The sequence below is a fragment of the Aspergillus wentii genome (assembly GCF_001890725.1).
Source record: "Aspergillus wentii DTO 134E9 unplaced genomic scaffold ASPWEscaffold_5, whole genome shotgun sequence".
Classification (NCBI taxonomy): domain Eukaryota; kingdom Fungi; phylum Ascomycota; class Eurotiomycetes; order Eurotiales; family Aspergillaceae; genus Aspergillus; species Aspergillus wentii.
Window position 1 is genome coordinate 2,228,319 of NW_024467836.1, and position 19,457 is coordinate 2,247,775.

The 19,457-nt window shown below is 49.1% G+C and overlaps 8 protein-coding genes across 8 annotated transcripts; 4 read left to right on the forward strand and 4 right to left on the reverse strand.

Annotated features, from left to right (window-relative positions):
* Nucleotides 1–362: 362 nt before the first annotated feature.
* Nucleotides 363–2,244, reverse strand: ASPWEDRAFT_42481 (opsin family protein). Its single transcript, XM_040835788.1, has 5 exons — nucleotides 1,706–2,244; nucleotides 1,577–1,643; nucleotides 1,033–1,520; nucleotides 851–985; nucleotides 363–792 (listed from the first exon to the last, which is right to left on the reverse strand). The coding sequence occupies exons 1-5, from the start codon at nucleotides 1,837–1,839 to the stop codon at nucleotides 714–716; spliced, it is 903 nt and encodes a 300-aa protein (XP_040688155.1). The 5' UTR covers nucleotides 1,840–2,244; the 3' UTR covers nucleotides 363–713.
* Nucleotides 2,245–2,353: 109 nt separating this feature from the next.
* ASPWEDRAFT_60850 (isoleucine--tRNA ligase ISM1) lies at nucleotides 2,354–7,472 on the reverse strand. The gene is made up of 3 exons (XM_040838538.1): nucleotides 7,393–7,472; nucleotides 5,894–7,346; nucleotides 2,354–5,592 (listed from the first exon to the last, which is right to left on the reverse strand). The coding sequence occupies exons 1-3, from the start codon at nucleotides 7,458–7,460 to the stop codon at nucleotides 2,482–2,484; spliced, it is 4,632 nt and encodes a 1,543-aa protein (XP_040688156.1). The 5' UTR covers nucleotides 7,461–7,472; the 3' UTR covers nucleotides 2,354–2,481.
* Nucleotides 7,473–7,939: 467 nt separating this feature from the next.
* ASPWEDRAFT_112526 (putative kinesin family protein (BimC)) lies at nucleotides 7,940–11,662 on the forward strand (the record flags this gene model as incomplete). The annotated part of the gene is made up of 4 exons (XM_040828333.1): nucleotides 7,940–8,401; nucleotides 8,452–10,149; nucleotides 10,199–10,651; nucleotides 10,700–11,662. 4 exons carry the CDS (start codon nucleotides 7,940–7,942, stop codon nucleotides 11,660–11,662), a joined length of 3,576 nt encoding a protein of 1,191 aa, XP_040688157.1.
* A 487-nt stretch (nucleotides 11,663–12,149) lies between these two features.
* ASPWEDRAFT_29623 (uncharacterized protein) lies at nucleotides 12,150–13,322 on the reverse strand (the record flags this gene model as incomplete). Its single annotated transcript, XM_040833308.1, has 1 exon — nucleotides 12,150–13,322. One exon carries the CDS (start codon nucleotides 13,320–13,322, stop codon nucleotides 12,150–12,152), a length of 1,173 nt encoding a protein of 390 aa, XP_040688158.1.
* Nucleotides 13,323–13,606: 284 nt separating this feature from the next.
* On the reverse strand, nucleotides 13,607–14,065 carry ASPWEDRAFT_114179 (anaphase promoting complex subunit 11; the record flags this gene model as incomplete). The annotated part of the gene is made up of 4 exons (XM_040828472.1): nucleotides 13,607–13,644; nucleotides 13,701–13,764; nucleotides 13,829–13,860; nucleotides 13,924–14,065. 4 exons carry the CDS (start codon nucleotides 14,063–14,065, stop codon nucleotides 13,607–13,609), a joined length of 276 nt encoding a protein of 91 aa, XP_040688159.1.
* Nucleotides 14,066–14,240: 175 nt separating this feature from the next.
* On the forward strand, nucleotides 14,241–15,685 carry ASPWEDRAFT_42491 (sulfurtransferase). Its single transcript, XM_040835789.1, has 2 exons — nucleotides 14,241–15,378; nucleotides 15,448–15,685. The coding sequence occupies exons 1-2, from the start codon at nucleotides 14,405–14,407 to the stop codon at nucleotides 15,500–15,502; spliced, it is 1,029 nt and encodes a 342-aa protein (XP_040688160.1). The 5' UTR covers nucleotides 14,241–14,404; the 3' UTR covers nucleotides 15,503–15,685.
* A 557-nt stretch (nucleotides 15,686–16,242) lies between these two features.
* On the forward strand, nucleotides 16,243–17,590 carry ASPWEDRAFT_173900 (uncharacterized protein; the record flags this gene model as incomplete). The annotated part of the gene is made up of 2 exons (XM_040831146.1): nucleotides 16,243–16,363; nucleotides 16,431–17,590. 2 exons carry the CDS (start codon nucleotides 16,243–16,245, stop codon nucleotides 17,588–17,590), a joined length of 1,281 nt encoding a protein of 426 aa, XP_040688161.1.
* A 1,035-nt stretch (nucleotides 17,591–18,625) lies between these two features.
* ASPWEDRAFT_52700 (RPEL repeat-containing protein) lies at nucleotides 18,626–19,289 on the forward strand (the record flags this gene model as incomplete). The annotated part of the gene is made up of 3 exons (XM_040837779.1): nucleotides 18,626–18,765; nucleotides 18,924–19,024; nucleotides 19,111–19,289. 3 exons carry the CDS (start codon nucleotides 18,626–18,628, stop codon nucleotides 19,287–19,289), a joined length of 420 nt encoding a protein of 139 aa, XP_040688162.1.
* Nucleotides 19,290–19,457: the final 168 nt, after the last annotated feature.

A 19,457-nucleotide genomic window follows, 5' to 3' on the forward strand; every position in this document is an offset into this window, starting at 1 on the left:
AAAAAAAAAAAAAAAAAAAAAAAAAAAAAAAAAAAACCAGGAAAAGAAGTAAGGATGAGAAAGGATGGGAACCAGGATTCTCGACGCCGCGGGTATCCCAACGAATCTACGATTTATGTTTAGGGCTACGATGCTTGGATTTATGATATTTTTCATGTTTATGATATTTTTCATGTTTACAGAAACAAGATCTGTCGAATGATCATGATAAATGGAGCACATGTAAAATATAACTTTAATAAAATGTTTCTCTTGTATGATGATTTCTTCGGCGTAAAAGGCCGGGTCGCCTTGTATGGCTTTAGTATCGCCAGGCTAGGTTTTAACCTACAAGGTTTTTTATTAAACCATGCTAGAAATAGGTCAGATAGAAAATGGAAATTATATTTAATATTTTTAAAACTAATTCAATCTGTAACGTTTTCAGAATACTCCCTGAACTCCGAGATTACCATACCCGCAAAGAATGATCCCTTAAAACGGCAGCTCATAAATCGCTGTACACTTTCAAATTGAAAGATAGATATCCTTCCTTGATGTTCATCAATCTAAACCTTGTTTTCAAATTGCATAATTATCAATTTGTTGGTTTGTTGTGCTTGTCCTTCTTCGGTTACCAAGTCAAGTAAATGGCCTGGATCCGGGCCATGAAATCACGACCTTTTCGCAAGTAGGGATTGTAGTTGACTTTAATCCCTTCAGAACGAGAAGCTCTAAGCTCCTTCTTCCTCGATGCGAATTGCTCCTTCGGTGCCCGTTCCACGAGACCAGAACCCGTCGACGTGGGAAGTGCTGTGATTGGAATTAGTATTGACCAATACCGTATATCATGACGTGACGGTGTACTTACACCCCCGAAGCGCTGTTGTGGGCGATGAGAAGCCAGTATCCGAGGATTCCCTGAGTGAAGATATCATAAATGGCGAATAGGACACTCTCGCCGTCGATGTTCATCTTCAAAGAGAGGCTGCCAGCCGCGATGGCGCTGATATAATTAGCACTGATTCAAATGAAATGGATTGTCAGACGTACATTGGGTAAAGAACCTTCACCAACAAAGTCACCCCAACGTAGGATCCAAAGAAACGTCTAGTCTGGGTATCCTTGTTGCTCACAGCCTTGGATCCGTGAATACCAACTTGATAAATCAAAGTCAGATATCCCAGAGCGCTGACAGTGAACCAGACCCATCGGGCAGGCGTGTGACCGGCATATGTTCCCAGAATGCCAGAACTGAGCATCACGTAGTCTGCGACGATGGCGACGAGCAAGTGAGCACCAGGGAGACCGGACAGCAATGTCAAATTGATCAGAGTGAGTGGCTCGGTGAGGAACCAGTTCACGTAGCGCAGCCAGAACACCTGGCGGAAAAAGTCGCGTGTGGTGTCTGGGACATGTTCGTGTTTCTCGATGATTGAGTCGTGTTTCCAGGATATGCCTTGTCCGGTGGCTAGGGCGAGGTAGACGATGAAAGAGACGGTGGTCGAGATGGAGATCAGAGTGTGGAAGACGCGTTTGGGCTGAGGGGAAGAGGTTAGTGTCTTTCTTTCTGCGTCAGTTTTGAGGATTGACATACCAATGGTGCTCGGGCACTAAGAGTGTAGAAAACGAGGGACGAGATGCCCATGAGAATAGCAACGACCCTAGAAGGGTTGAATTGTTAGCTGTCGCGAGTCACTGCAACAAAACCGTATAAGAAACATACCATAATGTCCGATGCCCTGTTCCATGAAGCTCCTGGTAGACCGGAGTATTGCCGGGAACGACAGTTGGAATGGGGGAAATCGAAGTTTGAGTTGGAATCGGAGGAACAGGGGGGATTTTGCTCTCAATAATCATTTTGGTGGATGTTGCAGTCAATATCGATAGGGGGATATATTATAGACAGTTGCGCAGAGGAAATCAGAATTAAGCAATAATGTTGGGAATAGGAATGCTAATAATGAATATAAAATAGACACTAGAATTCACGGCATATCATCATAGACTGCCATGAAGTCCAGTCCATATATTGCATTGACATTCGTAGGCGTCATCTTATTCGGCTGGTCCTGGAGACCGTCGTCATGCTGACCTCGGTGTTGTCGTCATTGAAGTGCGGTTGAATGACGTTACGGGATAGCAGTCGGGTGAGCTCTGCCAGACCATATTCAAGGCTGTCATATGGCCAGCAGAAACGTTACAGCTGAATTATCTTTGACGCGAGCTAACTCTGGATCGATTCAAGATGTTGTGCTGGTTGTGGATGCTGGTTGGTGATGATTCCGCACTCGGCGAGGTTGCCACAACGATGACGATGGTCCGGACCACGACTAGAAATGAGTTCATTATGAGCATTATTAAACCCGTATTCCTTGGTAATATGGAGTAAATGTGTGTATATTTCGCTACATTTTATAATACAAAGAGTTTAGGTTTAGATCCAAAATTATGGTACAGGGGAGTATGAAGAATGTTCCATGTAGTCCTACTTCAGCCCCGTTAGGCTGCCTCAGTCTTGCCAGTGGATGCATCAAGCTCTTGAACAACTTCTTCGCAGCGGTCGCAGAGCATCTCTTCAGCTGCCGGGGGTTCCGGGACAGCGTAGCGCCAGCATCGAGGGCACTTGGAAGCCTGCGGAGCGTAGATAGACACACTGCCTTTCTGCCCGTCAGGGAGTTCTACCGTTTCGGTATATTGCCATTCTGCGTCCGCAATTGCGGCTGAAGTGGGCTCACCGTGTGTGCCAATGGTCACGGACGAAACCACAAACAAGTCAGGCAGTTCGGAAAGGTAACGGTGGAAAACGGAATCGGCTGATGTGCCCTCAGGAAGAGCGATATGAACGAAGGATTGCAAAGAAGATCCCAGCTGTTTCTTGCCACGAGCAATTTCCTGCACATTCTTGACAACCGAATTAATGGCAACGATGTTTTGGTAATCAGCCTCGAGCGATGAGTTCTGCCATTCGGACGCGGGTGCAGCAACGACGCGCTTCAGAGGATGTTCGCAGTAGGACCGGATTGCTTCCGGTGTGTGCTCCCACGTTTCTTCTACTAGCATGGGAGTGATAGGAGCAAGAACCTCTTGGAGATGACAGTAGACATGGAACAGCGTCGTTTGCGCAGCACGTCTGCTGGCGCTGTTCTCTCCATACGTGTAGAGTCTATCTTTGATGGCCTCCATGTAGAATGCCGAGAATTCAAGGTTGGCCCATCGGTTCATAGAATTCATGGCTCTGTAGAACTCAAAGTTCTCGCAAGCCTTCTGGCAGCTGAGGACCATCTCAGAGAGGTGCAAAAGGGCAATCTGGTCAACCTTTTGCAGCTGATCATACGGGAGCAGATGGTCCGGGTGGAAGTCCGAAAGCGCACCCAGCAGAACCTTGAAGGTCACACGAAACTTGTGTAAACTTGTGTTGACGGTTTGAAGTACCTGCTTTCCAATAACAACATCACGCGTGTAATCGCTGCTTGCAACCCACATACGAAGCGCATCGGGACCAAGCGCATCGTACACAGGGGCTTGGTTCTCCGGTTGCTTCTTTCCTTTGCCTTTCCTTGGCTTGAGTGGAGGTAGGAGGGTTCCATCCATGATGGATTGTGGGTGCACCACATTGCCAATAGACTTGCTCATTTTGCGGCCATCTTCATCAAGGGTGAAGCCATGAGTGATAAGGTTCTTGAAAGGGGCACGAGGCGCAGCTTCCTGGCCAGATGCAAGCTGATGAGCAATGAATGTGAGAAGCCCCGACTGGAACCATCCACGGTGTTGGTCAGTGCCCTCCAGGTAGACGTCTGCCGGATAGCCATCACTGTGGGCAGAAGTTCCAATTTCCGTCCAGCTAGTGCCGCTATCGAACCAGACATCCATGGTATCAGTTCCACGTCTGTAGCCAGGCCCGGATGCCTCCTGTAAGGATTCAGGAATCCACGCAGTGTCATTTGCATCGTCCGTCCACCAGGCATCCACACCACGTTCATCAATAACCGCCATGATATGCGAAACACTATCCCGAGTAAGTACAGCTTCGCCTGTGCCACGATGGTAGAGAGCAGGTATAGGAACACCCCAAGCCCGCTGGCGAGAAATACACCATTCGCTTCTGTTCTTTACAAAGTTCTCTAGCCGTTGCTTTCCAGTGGTAGGGAAGAACCGAACATCTTCCAAGGCCTTGACTGCACTCCCACGGATATCGGCCACATCAGCAAACCATTGTTCGGTAGCACGGATGATGATAGGAAGTTTTGATCTCCAGTCATAGGGATATTTGTGCTGGTAACGATGTTTGGCAAGGAGTTGGCCCTTGCTTTCAACATATTCCAGCACAGCAGAGTTTCCTTCAGTAAGAACGTTTTTGCCGCTCAACCTAGATGGGTCGCTAGGCATCGCTTTGTCGGTGAACTCGCCATGATCGTTGACTGGTGCGAAAGCAGGGATACCTCGAGCAACACAGGCTTCATAATCATCCATACCGTGTCCAGGCGCGCAGTGAACAAGACCGGATCCAGAATCAGCAGTAACAAAACCCGCAGCGATTATGGGCTGAACTTCCGCATCTGGTCCCTTGAACATGTGTCGATACGTTGTGTGTTCGGCGAGTTCTGAACCAAGGATAGACGGTATCACAACTGATAGCTCTTCATTCAGTGTGCTCTGAAGATACTCTAACCGGGATTGCGCAATAAGGAGATGACCGTGTGTCTCTGACCGAACAATGGTGTAGTCCAAAGACTCATGCACTGCGATAACGGCGTTTGAGGGGAGTGTCCAGGGGGTGGTAGTCCAAATAACAGCATTGATATCTTGATTCTTAAGCAAAGGGTCTTCAGCCAGGCGAGAGGGAAGCGTAACGATGGGAAACTTGACCAAAGCAGCCGTAGAAACATGGTCATCCTTGTATTCCAGTTCTGCTTCCGCAAGTGCCGTGCCAGTAGATGGGGACCAGTAAACGGGTTTGAATCTCCGATAAATCAAGCCCTTGTCAACCATTTCCCGAAAAACACCGAGTTGTCTCTTTTCAAAACTCTTGTCCATGGTCTTCCAGTGATTCTCCCAATCAGCCATAACAGCGAATCGGCGAAACCCTTTCATCTGTTCTTTGACTGTCTTTCCTGCAAGTTTTCGCGCAGCCTTCCGGATCACAGCAGCACTGACCGATCCATCTGTCGCGCCCAATTCCTTCTGTCCTTGCAATGCCTTGAGTTCAATGGGAAGGCCATGGCAGTCCCAGCCGGGGACATAGCGCACTCTTTTCCCCAATCCCAGCTGCACACGGCAGATGATATCCTTAAGAACCTTATTCAGTGCATGTCCAACATGGAGGTCTCCGTTCGCATACGGAGGCCCATCGTGTAAAACGAATGGCTTTTCCGCAGGTCTTTCATGGCGTTGCCAGGCGTAGAGGTCGTCGGTGCATCGTTGAAGGTATTTCGTCTGGTCGGCCGGCGACACGCGTGCGGGGAACGTCGACTTGGGGAGCTTGAGTGTCGACGACCAGGACCGAGCGATCGACCGCGGCAGTTCCGGCATACTACCGCTGGAGCATGTCCTGCCTCGAAGGAAGTTCAATTGAGTTGGAAGACCAAGTTGATGAGCGAGCGGAAATGGATGCTCAGATTCGGAGATGCAATTGGTGCGGGTAACATTACACATTGTTACCATTTACAAGACAGAATTCGGTGTTTTCTCCAATATTACGAGTAATTAAGAAACATCGATAAATTACACAATCCGAAATAAATTCAAGTCGAGATGCTCATCACTAAATGGGATATTGGGTTTCATTAAGAAAGTTGCCCATCATTATATTGAATTATCATGCAGCATATAGCACAGAATTAGATACACGCTACCGCCCGAACTCCTAGTTACTGAAACACTGCACGGTCTAATATATCGTCAAGCAGCTCACAGCGCCGTTCTTCATCACTTCAAAGAGGAGCCCAGGGAATCCAAATAACTCCGTATTCCCAAGACCTCCATCTTGTCCATCAGGGCCCGCTCTATGTCCTCTGCCAGTACTTTCTTCCCATCCACCGAGAAACTCGACACTACTTTCAGGGCTGTCGCCCCAGCCCCGGTTCAACACCATGGGCCGTTGCAGAGCACGCTCTTCTGCAGCGCTTGCATAAGATCCCTTCCAAATGCTCCGGAGTTGTTCAGAGATCTCGTCATAAGGGGTCTCGGATGTGACACAATCCCCTGACGGGTTGAAGCCGATGTTCCAGCGACTGCGTCGGTGACGGTTAAAAGGATACGATCCTGGGACGTTGCCATGTAAGACGATCTTGGTTACAGTCAACTGGGAGGAAGGAGGTGGGGGAGATGGGTCCGACAACCCCGAACCCGGGAACGCAGGACCGGGTGTGGTGGGGTACGAGATAAAAGCATCAAAGCCATGGTGAAAATAGTTGAAGAAGGATTCTGTCGGCAACGAGGCGGGGTCCAGAGCACTGGCCTGGGAAACCTCCTCATCTGAATCATCAGTCACACTATTGTTTGAAGATTGATCTGTATCGGCAACGTCAATCCCTCTACCTGGAGATGGACTCATGTGAAGATGATCAGCACCACCGCCGCTGCCTGCAGCACGATGGATTGATATTCTCCGATCATTCTTACGATATATAGCGTCCGGTGGTCCAAATTCAGCGATTAAATCTTGGGGTGTTGTTTCGGATAGGGTAATGTAGGCCGGAGGATTTGATCTTCGAACCACTTCGATCTTGCCCGCACCAAATATGTTGAACTCTTCAATCTCATCGGAGGCAGACTCTCTATTTTTACCCGCTAGTGCCGGTGAGCGGGGATACTGGGGCTGCTGTGTGAACAATTTAGCTCGAACATCTGGCCAAGAAGGGCCTTGGAATATCGCCATTGACGTGGCTGGTAATGCTGCCGATGAAGAGAGTAATGCCACAAAGTCACACTGGTCAGACCATGCGGAATTCTGTAGCGGAAAAGAAAAGGCGATCCCAGGATATGATAACACGTATGTGCCGTACGGAGTGTTAGATGGTGGAGGTACGTATTCGCCTGGGTATGATGGACCAAAAAGGCGGTTGTAGACATGGCGGAAACTGGGGCCCTGCTGAGAAGGTGATTGCTCTTGTGGCTTCACTCCTTTGAGCACTTCTTGATTCTTGTAGACTAGAGTGATTTTGGAGAAGTCTAGTACTTCTATCAGCCGCAGCCTCTGGTCAGGGCCATCGAAACGTAGACGAAGACCATTAGAGGGCAGTTGTAGAGTCACGGGCTTGCGTAGAGGGTCCGAAGAGGAGTAGGCAATATCGATAGCGGGGTAGGACTGTGGATGGGATTTAACTCGGCTCAAAACATTGTGAAGTGAAGCACCGAGAGCTATCCTACAGTCAGCCACACTTGAAAACTGGGGACAGATTATGAGAAAACATGCTTATGAACCCCAGGCCCTTGCCCGGGAAGACCTGGGCTTGTGTCGGAGTCTTGGAAGCTGTCATGATGATCTCCGGCCCGTTCTCAGGGCTGATTAGGAGGGAGACGATGGCCCATGTATCAATTCAAACTGCAACAGTACAACCAGCGTCGTCAAGGGGTGGATTCTAGATGACAGTTTGAAGTCACAAACGAGGTTATCTATTAATCTTGATAGAAAAGATGTCGGATGGCCCAGATAGTCAGCAGGAATGGCGGCCAGATAGCGATGAGCGCATAGTATCATGTGAGAGGAGAGCATGACCCCCTAAAGTCGGGACCACTTGGCGGCACGTGCACGGCGACGGGGGCTTCCAGTTTGTTTACATTTTCCATTTTGAGACTCCCGAACATAACATCCACCACCACTTAATTTTACGACAACCCCAACAAAACCACAGCCGCTTATCTTCGTCGCGCATTGACTCGCGACAATCGCGAATTTGTTACTGCGTGTTACTACTAATAATTTACAAGAAAATTTGGCACGCCAAAAGTTGTAATCATGGCCGGCGCCCAACGGCCTGCCTCGGGCTTGCCGACGAGAAGAACAACAGCAACAACAACACGGCCAACGACGCGACGGAGGGGCTCAACAGCAACCCAAAGATCGGACTCACCTGCGACTGCGATGAGACCGCCGACTGCCAGTGGACTGCGCGGATCAAAATTACCGAGCGAGCCGGCGAGCGTGATTAGCAAACGAAAGGAAAGAGATTACGAACGCGGAGTCAACGAGGATACCAGTATCCATGTAGTCGTGCGATGCCGGGGACGAAATGACAGGGAAATCAAAGAGAATAGTGGTGTGGTGGTAGCGACTGAAGGTGTCAAGGGAAAGACGGTAGAGTTGTCAATGGGACCAAACGCGGTGTCGAACAAGACATACAGTTTCGATAAAGTCTTTTCGCCAGCTGCGGATCAGACTATTGTCTACGAAGATGTCGTTCTTCCCATTGTTAATGAGGTAATTCATGTCTACAACGGGTGAAATAACCGTCTAGCTAACGCAGTCAGATGCTCGCCGGTTACAACTGCACCATTTTTGCCTACGGTCAAACAGGAACCGGTAAGACGTATACGATGTCCGGCGATATGACCGACACATTGGGAATCTTATCCGACAATGCTGGTATCATCCCGCGCGTATTATATTCGTTATTCCACAAACTCGAGGACACAGAGAGCACCGTGAAATGCTCGTTCATCGAATTATATAACGAGGATCTGCGTGACTTGCTGTCAGCAGAAGAAAACCCAAAGTTGAAAATATTTGAAAACGAGACGAAAAAGGGCCACGTGAGCACAGTGGTTCAGGGAATGGAAGAAACATATATCGAATCCGCGACGTCCGGCATTAAGTTACTGCAGCAAGGTAGCCATAAACGACAGGTTGCTGCCACCAAGTGCAACGATCTGAGTTCGCGAAGTCACACTGTTTTTACGATCACCGTCTACACCAAACGAACGACGGATTCAGGGGAGGACTACATCAGCTCTGGGAAGTTGAATCTGGTCGACTTGGCTGGCAGTGAGAATATTCAACGCAGCGGTGCCGAAAACAAGCGGGCAGCAGAGGCCGGCTTGATCAACAAAAGTTTGCTTACATTGGGGCGGGTTATCAATGCGCTTGTCGACAAAAGTCCCCATATTCCATACAGGGAGTCGAAACTCACCCGTCTTTTGCAAGATTCCCTTGGTGGACGAACGAAAACGTGCATCATCGCCACAATCTCGCCCTCAAGGAGCAACCTTGAAGAAACAATATCCAGTTTGGATTACGCATTCAGAGCGAAGAACATCCGAAATAAACCGCAGATAAATTCTACAATGTCGAAGAAGACTCTGCTTCGTGAATTTACCTTTGAAATCGAGAAGCTGAAGGGCGAGCTTATTGCTACAAGGCACCGAAACGGTGTCTATATGACCCCAGACGCATACGAACAGATGACAATGGAGAGCGAATCTCGCAGGATTGTTAACGAGGAACAAAGAGCGAAGATTGAATCGATGGAATCGAGTCTGCGGAATAAGGTCCACGAACTCTTTACTTTAACGAGCAACTTCAACGGACTCAAGCAGGATAACGAAGAGACACGAGCAGCGCTTAATGACACCAATGATGTTCTCGAAAAAACCGAAATCGTTCTCAAAGACACAAAATCGACTCTTGAAGAAGAAGAGATGTTGCGGAAAGCTCACGAAGACACAGAGGCACATCTTCATGACATTGGGACAGGACTTCTATCAACTTTGGATGAAACTGTTGGGGATGTTGATGGGCTGCATGCAAAATTGGAGCGCAAGGCTGAACTCGAAACTCTCAACCAAGAAACGTGGCAAAGATCGACGGCAGAGGTCTCCGGTGTAACTACGCAAATTGACGCCCGAGTAGAGGAGTTCCAGTTGCACCACTCCCAGCTTGTCGAAAATATGTCCAGCAAGATCGGCCAATTCGTCGAAAATGAGATGAGGAACTTCCAAGCGAGCCAGTCACAGCTTCAAGTTTTCACATCCTCCTTTGATCAAGCAAAATCGGAGGCCAAGACCCAAACTTCAGGTGCTCATGATGAGATGAATGACGTCCTAGAAGAAATCAAGGATCTACGGGAAGAAGTCAAGAGCAAGGTTGGGGCCGGATTGAATGGCCTATCCGCAGCTGCGGCCCGCATCTCAAAAGAGGTCATTGGCGAATTTTCTGAATTCCATGCTCAGGTAAGCATGAATACATTCTCTCCAATACGTCGGTTACTAACAGATTTAGCTCCATTCATCTTATAGCAGCCTTGGCAAGGACTTCAAGTCCATGTTTGAAAATGTCGTATCTCACCTGGATGAACAAAAGGCTGAGATCCACAAATTGCGCCTGCAAGTTCAGGAAGCCAACCGTCAGACAGTCGAGGCAAACCGCAGGGCTTCATCTCAATTGACCCAAAGCCTTGAAGAGGAACATGCCACTGCGGAGGCTGAACGGGAAGCCCTTCTGTCACAGTTCAAATCGCTGATGGAAGAATCCCGCCAAAAGCAGTTTGCTCGCCTCAGGGGCAAGTTCGACCACCTACGCACAGATCTCTCATCTTCGGGCGACTTATTGGAACAGTCTACTACCCAATACGACCGCCATGTCGACGAGTGGGTCTTCAAGTCTGAGCAATTTGCCAAGGATGTCAACGCCTCTCGGGATGAGATCAAGACTAAGATGCAAAATGACTGGGAGGTAAGCATGTTCACAGCTTCATTTAACGGATGTGTGCTAATTTGATAGGTATTCAATCAACGGAATGGGTCTATTCAAAGAGCTACTGAGTCGGTGCACGAGGAAACAGTCCGCATTGTGGATGCACAGATGAAGGACATGGGTAAACAGATGGAGGCTTTGGATGATTTCGTGGCCAAAGCACGGTCCCACAATGGCCGCTACTATGAAGCCCATCTGGGTAGTCTGGACACCATGGCAGACAATGTTCGCCGGTCGTATTCGACTGTCCACGAACAGTTGCAAGGCTTTGGTGATCGGGTTGGTCAGCTTCAGGTTGATGCCGTCGAACAGAGGCAAGGACTGAATGAATCAACCGTGCCTTTGTCCGAGGAAGTCCGCAAACCATTATCAGAACTGCGTTCCAAGATCCAGAGCAGACCCATCAAAGAGTACACCATTACTGGTGTGACACCCCAGAAACGACACTACGAATATCCATCGACATTGCCACGTACGGACCCGCATGATACACTTATTTCAAAATTGAGAGGAGCCACAGAACTCGCGGCTTTGCCATTCAATGGTGATGATCAACTGTCTGCTCTTGACAGTTCTCCTTCTGGTTCGCCGCCCAAAGGCTTTGTCTACAACGACGGTGAGGATGAGGTACGGACTCAACCACCTCCCCCAACCAACGTCACACCTTCCAACACAGGCCTTAGGGAAGTCGATGCAAACGTCGCCGCCAGACCGCTCGGGTATAACACCGATGGCGAATCCCCTGCTGCCGATCTGTCGACATCCAAGGTGCGACCATCCATGGAAGCCGATTCCGTCGCGGAAGAAGACGATTCGGAACAGCCACCCTCGAAAAGGCATTGTTCCACTTCGGCAGTGGGTGATGGCAAACTTCCGCAAAAGCTATTAACAAAAAAAATGGCTGGAATGATGGGAGGCAGAGAGAATGTCCCTCCGACAGGCTCGACTGGAAGAAGACTTAGAAGCCGCCCTTCTAGTGGAGCACTTTAGTGACGCCACTGAATTGTGTCTTTGTTTTGTGTTTTGTGTTTTGTGTTTTGTTTGCATTTATCAGAAGGCCTATACCCCGTGGTTGCTTCTTTTTGTTGGCGTTTTGGGTGTCTTTCGAGACAAGTCCGTACAATGGGTTGATTAAGTTGTACGTTGGCGTATTGGTGATTCATTGGTTCATTCTTGAATACTATCTGAAATATGATATTTGCCTTTTTCTACTACCACGACGTTTCGCCACATTTGAATCATTCAACCCTGAAGCTAGGTTCTCGTGATCCCAGGTCATCGAAAGTAATCATTTGATGCTCTTAGTCTTTGGGCAGACACCACTTAAAATACTTGTTTCGTATGATTTCCTCTACGTATGCTTCTTTGCAGATCAGATGGCAGTAGTGGGCAAGGACAAAATGATTTATGGCAGTGAGCCTAGATTCGATGTCTTGTAACTGGCTCGATCAGTTTCCTCAATTCTCAGACTCCATGTTTATGCTGCTGTGTCTGAGAAATGAGACGCCTCGTCTTCACCAGGGGAGCCGTTTTGACCTCCGCCCTCCACTTCATCCTGAACAACACCTGGTAATTCACCTAGTTCTCCATTGTTTTCGATTCCTTGAGGCTGCTCCGAAGGTGGCTCATCGGGACGCTCCTCTTCCGTGGACTGGCCTTCTTCTCCAACATCGATGATCTGCCTAAGTTCGCTCATGCGCTTTGCAAACTGATCCATCATATCCTCCAATCGTTGACTGCCCTTCTCCTTGTCTTTGTCTTTGCTAGCTATGTTCGGAGGCAATCCCGCCGTGCCGTGGATTTTCAGCATAAGTCCACCGTTCGAAGGCTGCTCGCCGGATGCACTATTCTCGAAGGTCGGGGCTGGCACTAGCTGTGTTCCCATGACTTGCCATGCCGGTGTTAAGCTATTGGATGATGTCACCGTAAACTGTGGAGGTGGTTGTTGCGGTTGCGATTGTCGTTGTTGTTGGGGTTGCGGTAGTGTTTGGGTTGCAGGTGATGTCGAGATAGACTTCGTGCCTGCTGCTGCTGCTGTGAGGCCGGGATCGGCTTCTCCATTTCCTTGGCCATCCAAAGACGTAGGTTCCACGTCTAGAATGATGAAGTTATCCCGCACTCCTGGAATGGGAGGAGGGAGTAACGATTCCTTTCTCGAGCCTGAAAGCTCGCCGTCCTGTCCATATGTGTCCTCTTCGCCTTCGCCCTCTTGCTGCTGATCGCGCGTTGGTCTTGAAGAGCCCTTTGCGGAATAGGGAAAGCTATCCTGCCCTGTTTCCAGCGATCGTAAAGCTGCTTCTGTTACGATATCGGCGTCATCGTCAGAGAAAATGTAGTGAACGGTGGGGTGGTAGTATTCGGACGAAGCGGCGTCCTCGATCAAGGTGAAGAACGGTTGAAATTGTTGCTGCGACGACGACGGTGAGTTATCCCGATGGTTTGTTTCTTCCTCGTAATGTATTGATCCAGTTGTCTCTGCCGCTTCGTGGCTCTGTTGTTCCGCAGGTATGCCGTTGTCGATATGTTGTGCTGTCGGGGGTCGTTCGATGTGTCTTGGGCGAGACGGAGCTGTCGATCCAAGAGTACCTCGGATGGACTGCTTGGAGGAAGATGAAGATAAAGGAGGTGACGTGTGATTTGGAAGAGACATCTCCAATGGTCGAGGCTACATGGTTGAGTGGTGAAAAGTATAGAAGATGAGCACGGCGTTGTTGTCGTTGGAGAAGGAGCTGGCAGCTGATCTGCATTCCTTATCGATATATATGTCAGGTGACTATCTCCTCATACTGTAAAATAGCCTGATGGCGACTGGGCACAAAGATGAAGTTATTCAAAGTTGATAATAATACATTCATTATGGAATCAATGGCACAGAAAACAGGGTATCATATACATTGGACCTTCAACGCCTTTCCACCATGATCAAGTCGCATATCACTCATCATCGTCATCGTTTTGCTTCCACTCGAATTCTACAGCACCATCAGCAATTTATTTAGGATGATGATACAAATTGAAGAATACATACTCTGTCTGCACATCGGACAGAGTCCTTTGGAGGTTTCCTGTTGAATCCATGTCATAAGGCAATGCTATCGTCAAAATCATATCAGTCAATATAGCCCGCTATGAGGATATAGAGCTCCACAATCGCACCATATGAAATGAATGTCCACATTTTCCGAGAACTGCGAAGCAGAGACACCGTGGTCAATATGAGATTCCCATCTCAAGTAATCCAGTCCACTCACGTAGAGAACAGTCATCACCGGGGAATTTGCAGGTTGGACAAGTGCCGTCGAACTGGACGCGACAGATACCGCAGACCTCGTCCTCGGGCATATCCCAACGCCAGGTTGCGACCGCGTTCCATTCCTTGATAGTGACCTTCATTGTCAATAGATATTTGACTTGGAAATTGCTCTCGATGCTGATAAAGAAAGTGGAAAGAAATTCGCTGTGAGAGGTGGAGCAGCCCGATGATAAGCGTTGTTTCCTGCTGTTTTTTTTCTCACATGGCGAAAACACAGCAGTGGCTGGTCGCCGACTCCGCATTTCAACCCAGCGCTTCTGCTCCCCGCGGCCATCGTATCTCCACCATCGTCATTGCTCCTGTTCTCTCTCCCTTGCCGGGGATGACTCAATTCTAACTAAAATCACCCTATCGGCATGTAATTTCGACCTTGTCTTTCTTTCTTACTATTCCCCCCCCCTTTTAAAGCTTCCGCGACCATGGCTTTCGCGGCTTTCCGTTCCTCTGGTCTTTCACCGACTCGGCTCGTCCGCTCGACCATGTCTGCCCCTCAACTGGTGCGACAGCAAGGCCAATGCCGTTCCCTATCTTCCTACCTGGTGACTCCTAAAGAGCTAAACGAAGCTCTCAAGAAGAACCCTCCTACCAAGATCTCAACTGCCCCGCGTGTTGTCCCTCTTTGCGCAGCATGGTTTATGCCCAACGACCCCGAGGGTCGCAAGGGAATCGACGTTTTTCGCAAGAATCGCATTCCACAGGCCCGCTTCTTTGATCTCGATGGAGTCAGTGACCGTGACTCTCCCTATCCCCATATGCTCCCTACGTGTGAAACGTTCGCAGAAGCTATGAGTGAATTGGGCATCCGTCGTGACGATGAGATCGTTGTGTATGACACCGAAGAGCTTGGAATTTTCAGCGCTCCCCGTGTAGGATGGACCCTTAGGGTTTTTGGACACCCCAAGGTTCATGTCCTAAATAACTACAGACTCTGGGTTCGTGAAGGATACCCAACGGAAACCGGCGAACCTTCGCAGGTTGAGAAGACGAACTACGCCCTTCCCACCTACGACTCAAAGCTTGTTATTCCTTACTTGGAACTGAAAGAAATCGCCAAGGAGCATCGGAAAGAGGGCGCAAAAGAGGTGGAGATCCTGGATGCACGTCCCCAAGGCCGCTGGGCGGGAACGGACCCTGAACCGCGCGCTGGTCTGTCATCGGGACATATTCCCGGCTCTATCAGTTTGCCATTCCCAGAGTTGCTTGACCCTGAAACCAAAACCTATCTTCCTGCGGACGAGTTGCGAAAGATCTTTGAAGCCCGGGAAGTCGATGCCTCCAAGTCGATCATTAGCTCTTGTGGCAGCGGTGTTACAGCTAGCATCATTGAGACCGCATTGGGCGAGGCCGAATATGGACAACCTAATCTCCGACGAGTGTACGATGGGAGCTGGACGTAAGTTTTGACCTGCCTTGTCTTTGTCTAAAAATACTCTGAAATCGGCTGCTGACGTATTGCGAACAGTGAGTGGGCACAGCGTGTCAAGCAATCCGATGGCTTGATCAAGAAGACTGCCTAAACAAAGGGCAAGCAGTCATCTGAGATGAACGTCATGATATCGTAGCGCCTGTACGACATACCTTTGGTTTTTGGTTTTTGGTTTCCCTTGCGTCACGTTCTTGAAGATGCGTTGCTGCGATTGTTTTCATGGGCAGATCGCCGTCTATTGGTATTCCTATAGAATATGATGAGACAACTCTCCATCTCCTAGATTTACATAGAATTAAAAAAAAAAAAAAAAAAAAAAAAAAAAAAAAAAAAAAAAAAAAAACAATATTCTTTATTCTCTGTTGACGGAATTGGCATTATTATAACTGCATGCTTAGTCAACCCTCGCTTGGCGTTCCGCGGCTTCGAGTCGCCCTTCATCGCAGGCTGCCTGCATCACTGCCTGTTCCATTCCCCAGATCAATGCTCTCCTTCCAGAACCATTCAAAACAAGATGCTACGTATGAATATTCTTTGTGAGCCTGTCTTCTGCTGTGAGTAGAGCTGCTTTCATTATTCTACTCCAGCCCTTCGTTACTCCGTCCTCCCTCCCGATGTCCGGTCATCCATCCTCATACCACTGCCCCCACATTCCCAGATCTCTCCGCCTCCGTCAAACCAAACCTCCTTCGTGGGCTCCAGCATCCCGCTGATATCGACTGCGGCTTAGTCGCGGCCGTCACATCTTCCAGTTTGGTATAGGGAAGCGCTGTCTCCCCTATATCTCGATCTACCGATACTCGTTCTCCTGTCGACTTGTCTCCTTGAATAATGTCGGCCGGACGCAAGGTCTTCCACTGTGCCGTGGATGAAACGGCCTTGACTACCAACATCAGTGAAATAAAAAAATGGACTACAAACGGTGCCATCACCCTTGTTGTTCCCCTCTACAGTAAGTTGATCATTCTTTGAAACGCCGTGATTTCGCGTTCGCTCACCGGGTCCTTCCCCTCCCTCAGCCCTTGAACGCCTCCATGCGCTGAAAAAAGCCGGATCCCAAACCGCCATCAACGCCCGTGAGGCAGTCCGCTTCCTTGATCGTGTGACCTCCGGAAAAGACAACGTTACTGCCGAGCGCATCGCCCTCCAGGGCCCGATGGAGCAATATGAGCGCTGGGAAGATGCGGAGAAATTCTTCCTGCCGGAATTTGAGGAGGAACCTGAAGCGCTCAATGGCGACATTGTCAATGGCCAGATCCCGTCGGGAAAATTTGGAGATAAGAAAAGGGACGCCAAGAAGAATGGAGCTTCGACGGATGATCTTTCGCAGATGCTTTTGAGCAAATTGAACTTCAAGAAGGACTCAGATGCAGTTTCGATTACCTCGAATGGTACACACAGTGCTCCTGCCTCCCGCCCATCTTCAAGGAGTTCCAGAACCAGCCCCGAATGTACCAGCAATCACTTGATTTCCAACGGCGAAGGATCCAAGGACACCAAAACGAAGCAACCAAATGGGCATCGACGATCCGCTTCGGGATCTAACATTCCCATAGTTCCCCCCGTTATCCGACCGCTGCTCAGCGCTCTTCTTTGGCGACTTCACAATGGTCCGGATGCATCGAATGCAGCCAAGGCTTGTATCCTAGTGTCGAACGATCCGATCACCCAGATTTGGGCCCAGAAATTTGGGGTCGCGGTTAAAAATATCCATCAGCTGCGAACCTCCATCCAGTACGAGGAAAGAGAGTACAAAAACCGTTGCAAATACGTCGAGAAAACACAGGCAACTACAACTACCGAACCAAAGACGCTTCTTTCCTACGAGGATGAGAGTGAGGAAGACGAGTTGGTCTTCGTTCCTCGCGGTCGCGGAAAGGGCGCAACGAGAGGCGGGGGCGCCCGAGGCACTAGCAATCGCAAACCGGCTGCTTCGAAGGCTGCCGCACCGCCGCCTGCGGAGAGCACGGTTGATATCCCAACGCAGCCTATCGACCCCAACTCTTTCAGTCGTTCCCTGGGGCCGACCCCCAAACAGCCGACTGTCGACCTCAGCACACAGTCCGGAGCAGCTCGTGGTCTGGCAGGCGCATCTCGTCCCAACCGCCGGGGTGCCTCTTCGCGTGGCACAGCCCGTGGTGGCAGCCGTGGCCGTGGAGGAAAGCTTTGGGTTCCTTGATTGCAGAATCGGGGTTCGTTGACCATCTACATCAACGGGCCGATCCTTTGCGAATATCCAAAACTAGAACAACACGGTTGTCATTCGAAGCAGAAAAAATACCCCGTCTTGCTCAAACTGCCTACTGGCCAAACTATTTGTTCACACTGTGACAATGGATGAGCCCAAATGGTCGAGTTTCGCCTAGATGGACATCATGGATACGAAGAAAAGATAAATGGCAGGCGACAGCGAATCGAATACGACACGGCCTCGATTCCAACTTCGACCAATCATCTGGTGTGCGAGAGAGAATGGCTATGACTACGTGGAATCGGATACAATCCGAGTGTCAGGTGTGGGATCCTGATGATTACTCTCATGCCTTTGCGATTTCCTTTTATTTCCTTATCGGAAATGAATAGGCTGTTTGTTTCATTTCCAATCCACTACTTGCGCGTGGGACGCCAGGAAACCACCATGCTTTGAACCGGCATGGTGCTCCACCACTAGCTTTTCAACATATCTATGCTGCAGCTACAAAATAACATATTGCGGTCTTTCCTTTTTTTACTTGTCATCTTGCTTTTATTTAACAGGTTGGGGTTGTCTGAACTGGAGGAGAGTGGATGAAACGCTGGTGGTAGAGTGAGATGCTCATGCTTCTGCAAGTTTGTTTATTTTTTGTGGATATGATGGAATTGCGTACCATGTGTTTTCAGACGGATAGAGATCTAGTTGCTAGGCTGCTGATAATTGATTCTTATTGATCTCCTTGACTCCTGATGATCATCATCTTCTGCTGCTGCATGCGGCACCCGTTGCCCCGCCTGCCATCATCCCCGGGTCCCGTGGAAACTCTCCCGTTGCCTCCGCAGCGCATCACTTGACTTCCTCGTCCTCTCTCCGTCGTCACCCAGTCTTGTTTGGTCCCATCTCTATCATTCCCTGGCTATTGATATTTAGCTCGATCCCAGTTCCCCTGGCAGAAATACTTGCTTTGTTCCTGTCGCAATTACAGTCCAGAGATATTCTTCCTCCAATCACATTGTCATCATGGCCACTGCCAACATCGACGAGACCCCGCTCTCTGTATCCATCGAGAGACGCAACTCCCTCGAGAAGCATCTTCAGAATCGTCCTGATCAGCAGGATCTGAAAGAGAAACATATTCTTCTCGATACGAACGTTGCTCCGTAAGTTTGCTTTTATACGTTATTTATCTACTTTCTATAGTTACTCCTATACCCCGCATACACACCAATGCATACTTCGTTGTTGCATAATACTCGATACGAACAGAAGCCTTATAGACTAGGTAGAATAAAAGTTTATGCTGACTATATATGCAAAGATCCTTGCAGGCAGCGAGACAGGAGCTCGCCCGTCAGCGTATGTCAGACGATCTCAAGAAACACATTGAACGTCGCCCCGATCGTGAGGAGCTTGTTGAGCGTATGTAGCCAAGCACACCCAACTCTTTACAAACCCCCTTCATTACCTTCAATAGTAAAGAACACTACTGACGGTATACTGAATAGGAAATATCCTCCCATCTACAAACGCCGCCCCGGCTCTCCAAGCCCACGCCCGCGAACTCGAAAAGCACATGTTGGCTGATACCCTCGACCACAAGATCCAGAATAGACCACAGCCCGAGGAGCTCATCTCCCAGGGTATCCTGACCGAGGATGAAGATCCACGGAACCCGTCTGTTTAAAAAGGGTTGTTGCTGCGCTGTATGCGCTGATGGTTATGAGTATGGGTAAATGGGCGTTTCTTTCTAATGGTGTTTTGTGGATATATGGGTTTCTCTCATTCGCTGCTTCTTGGTTTCTCTCGATTGATTGTTATGTCGATTGAATCGCTTGATGAATCCAAGGAGATC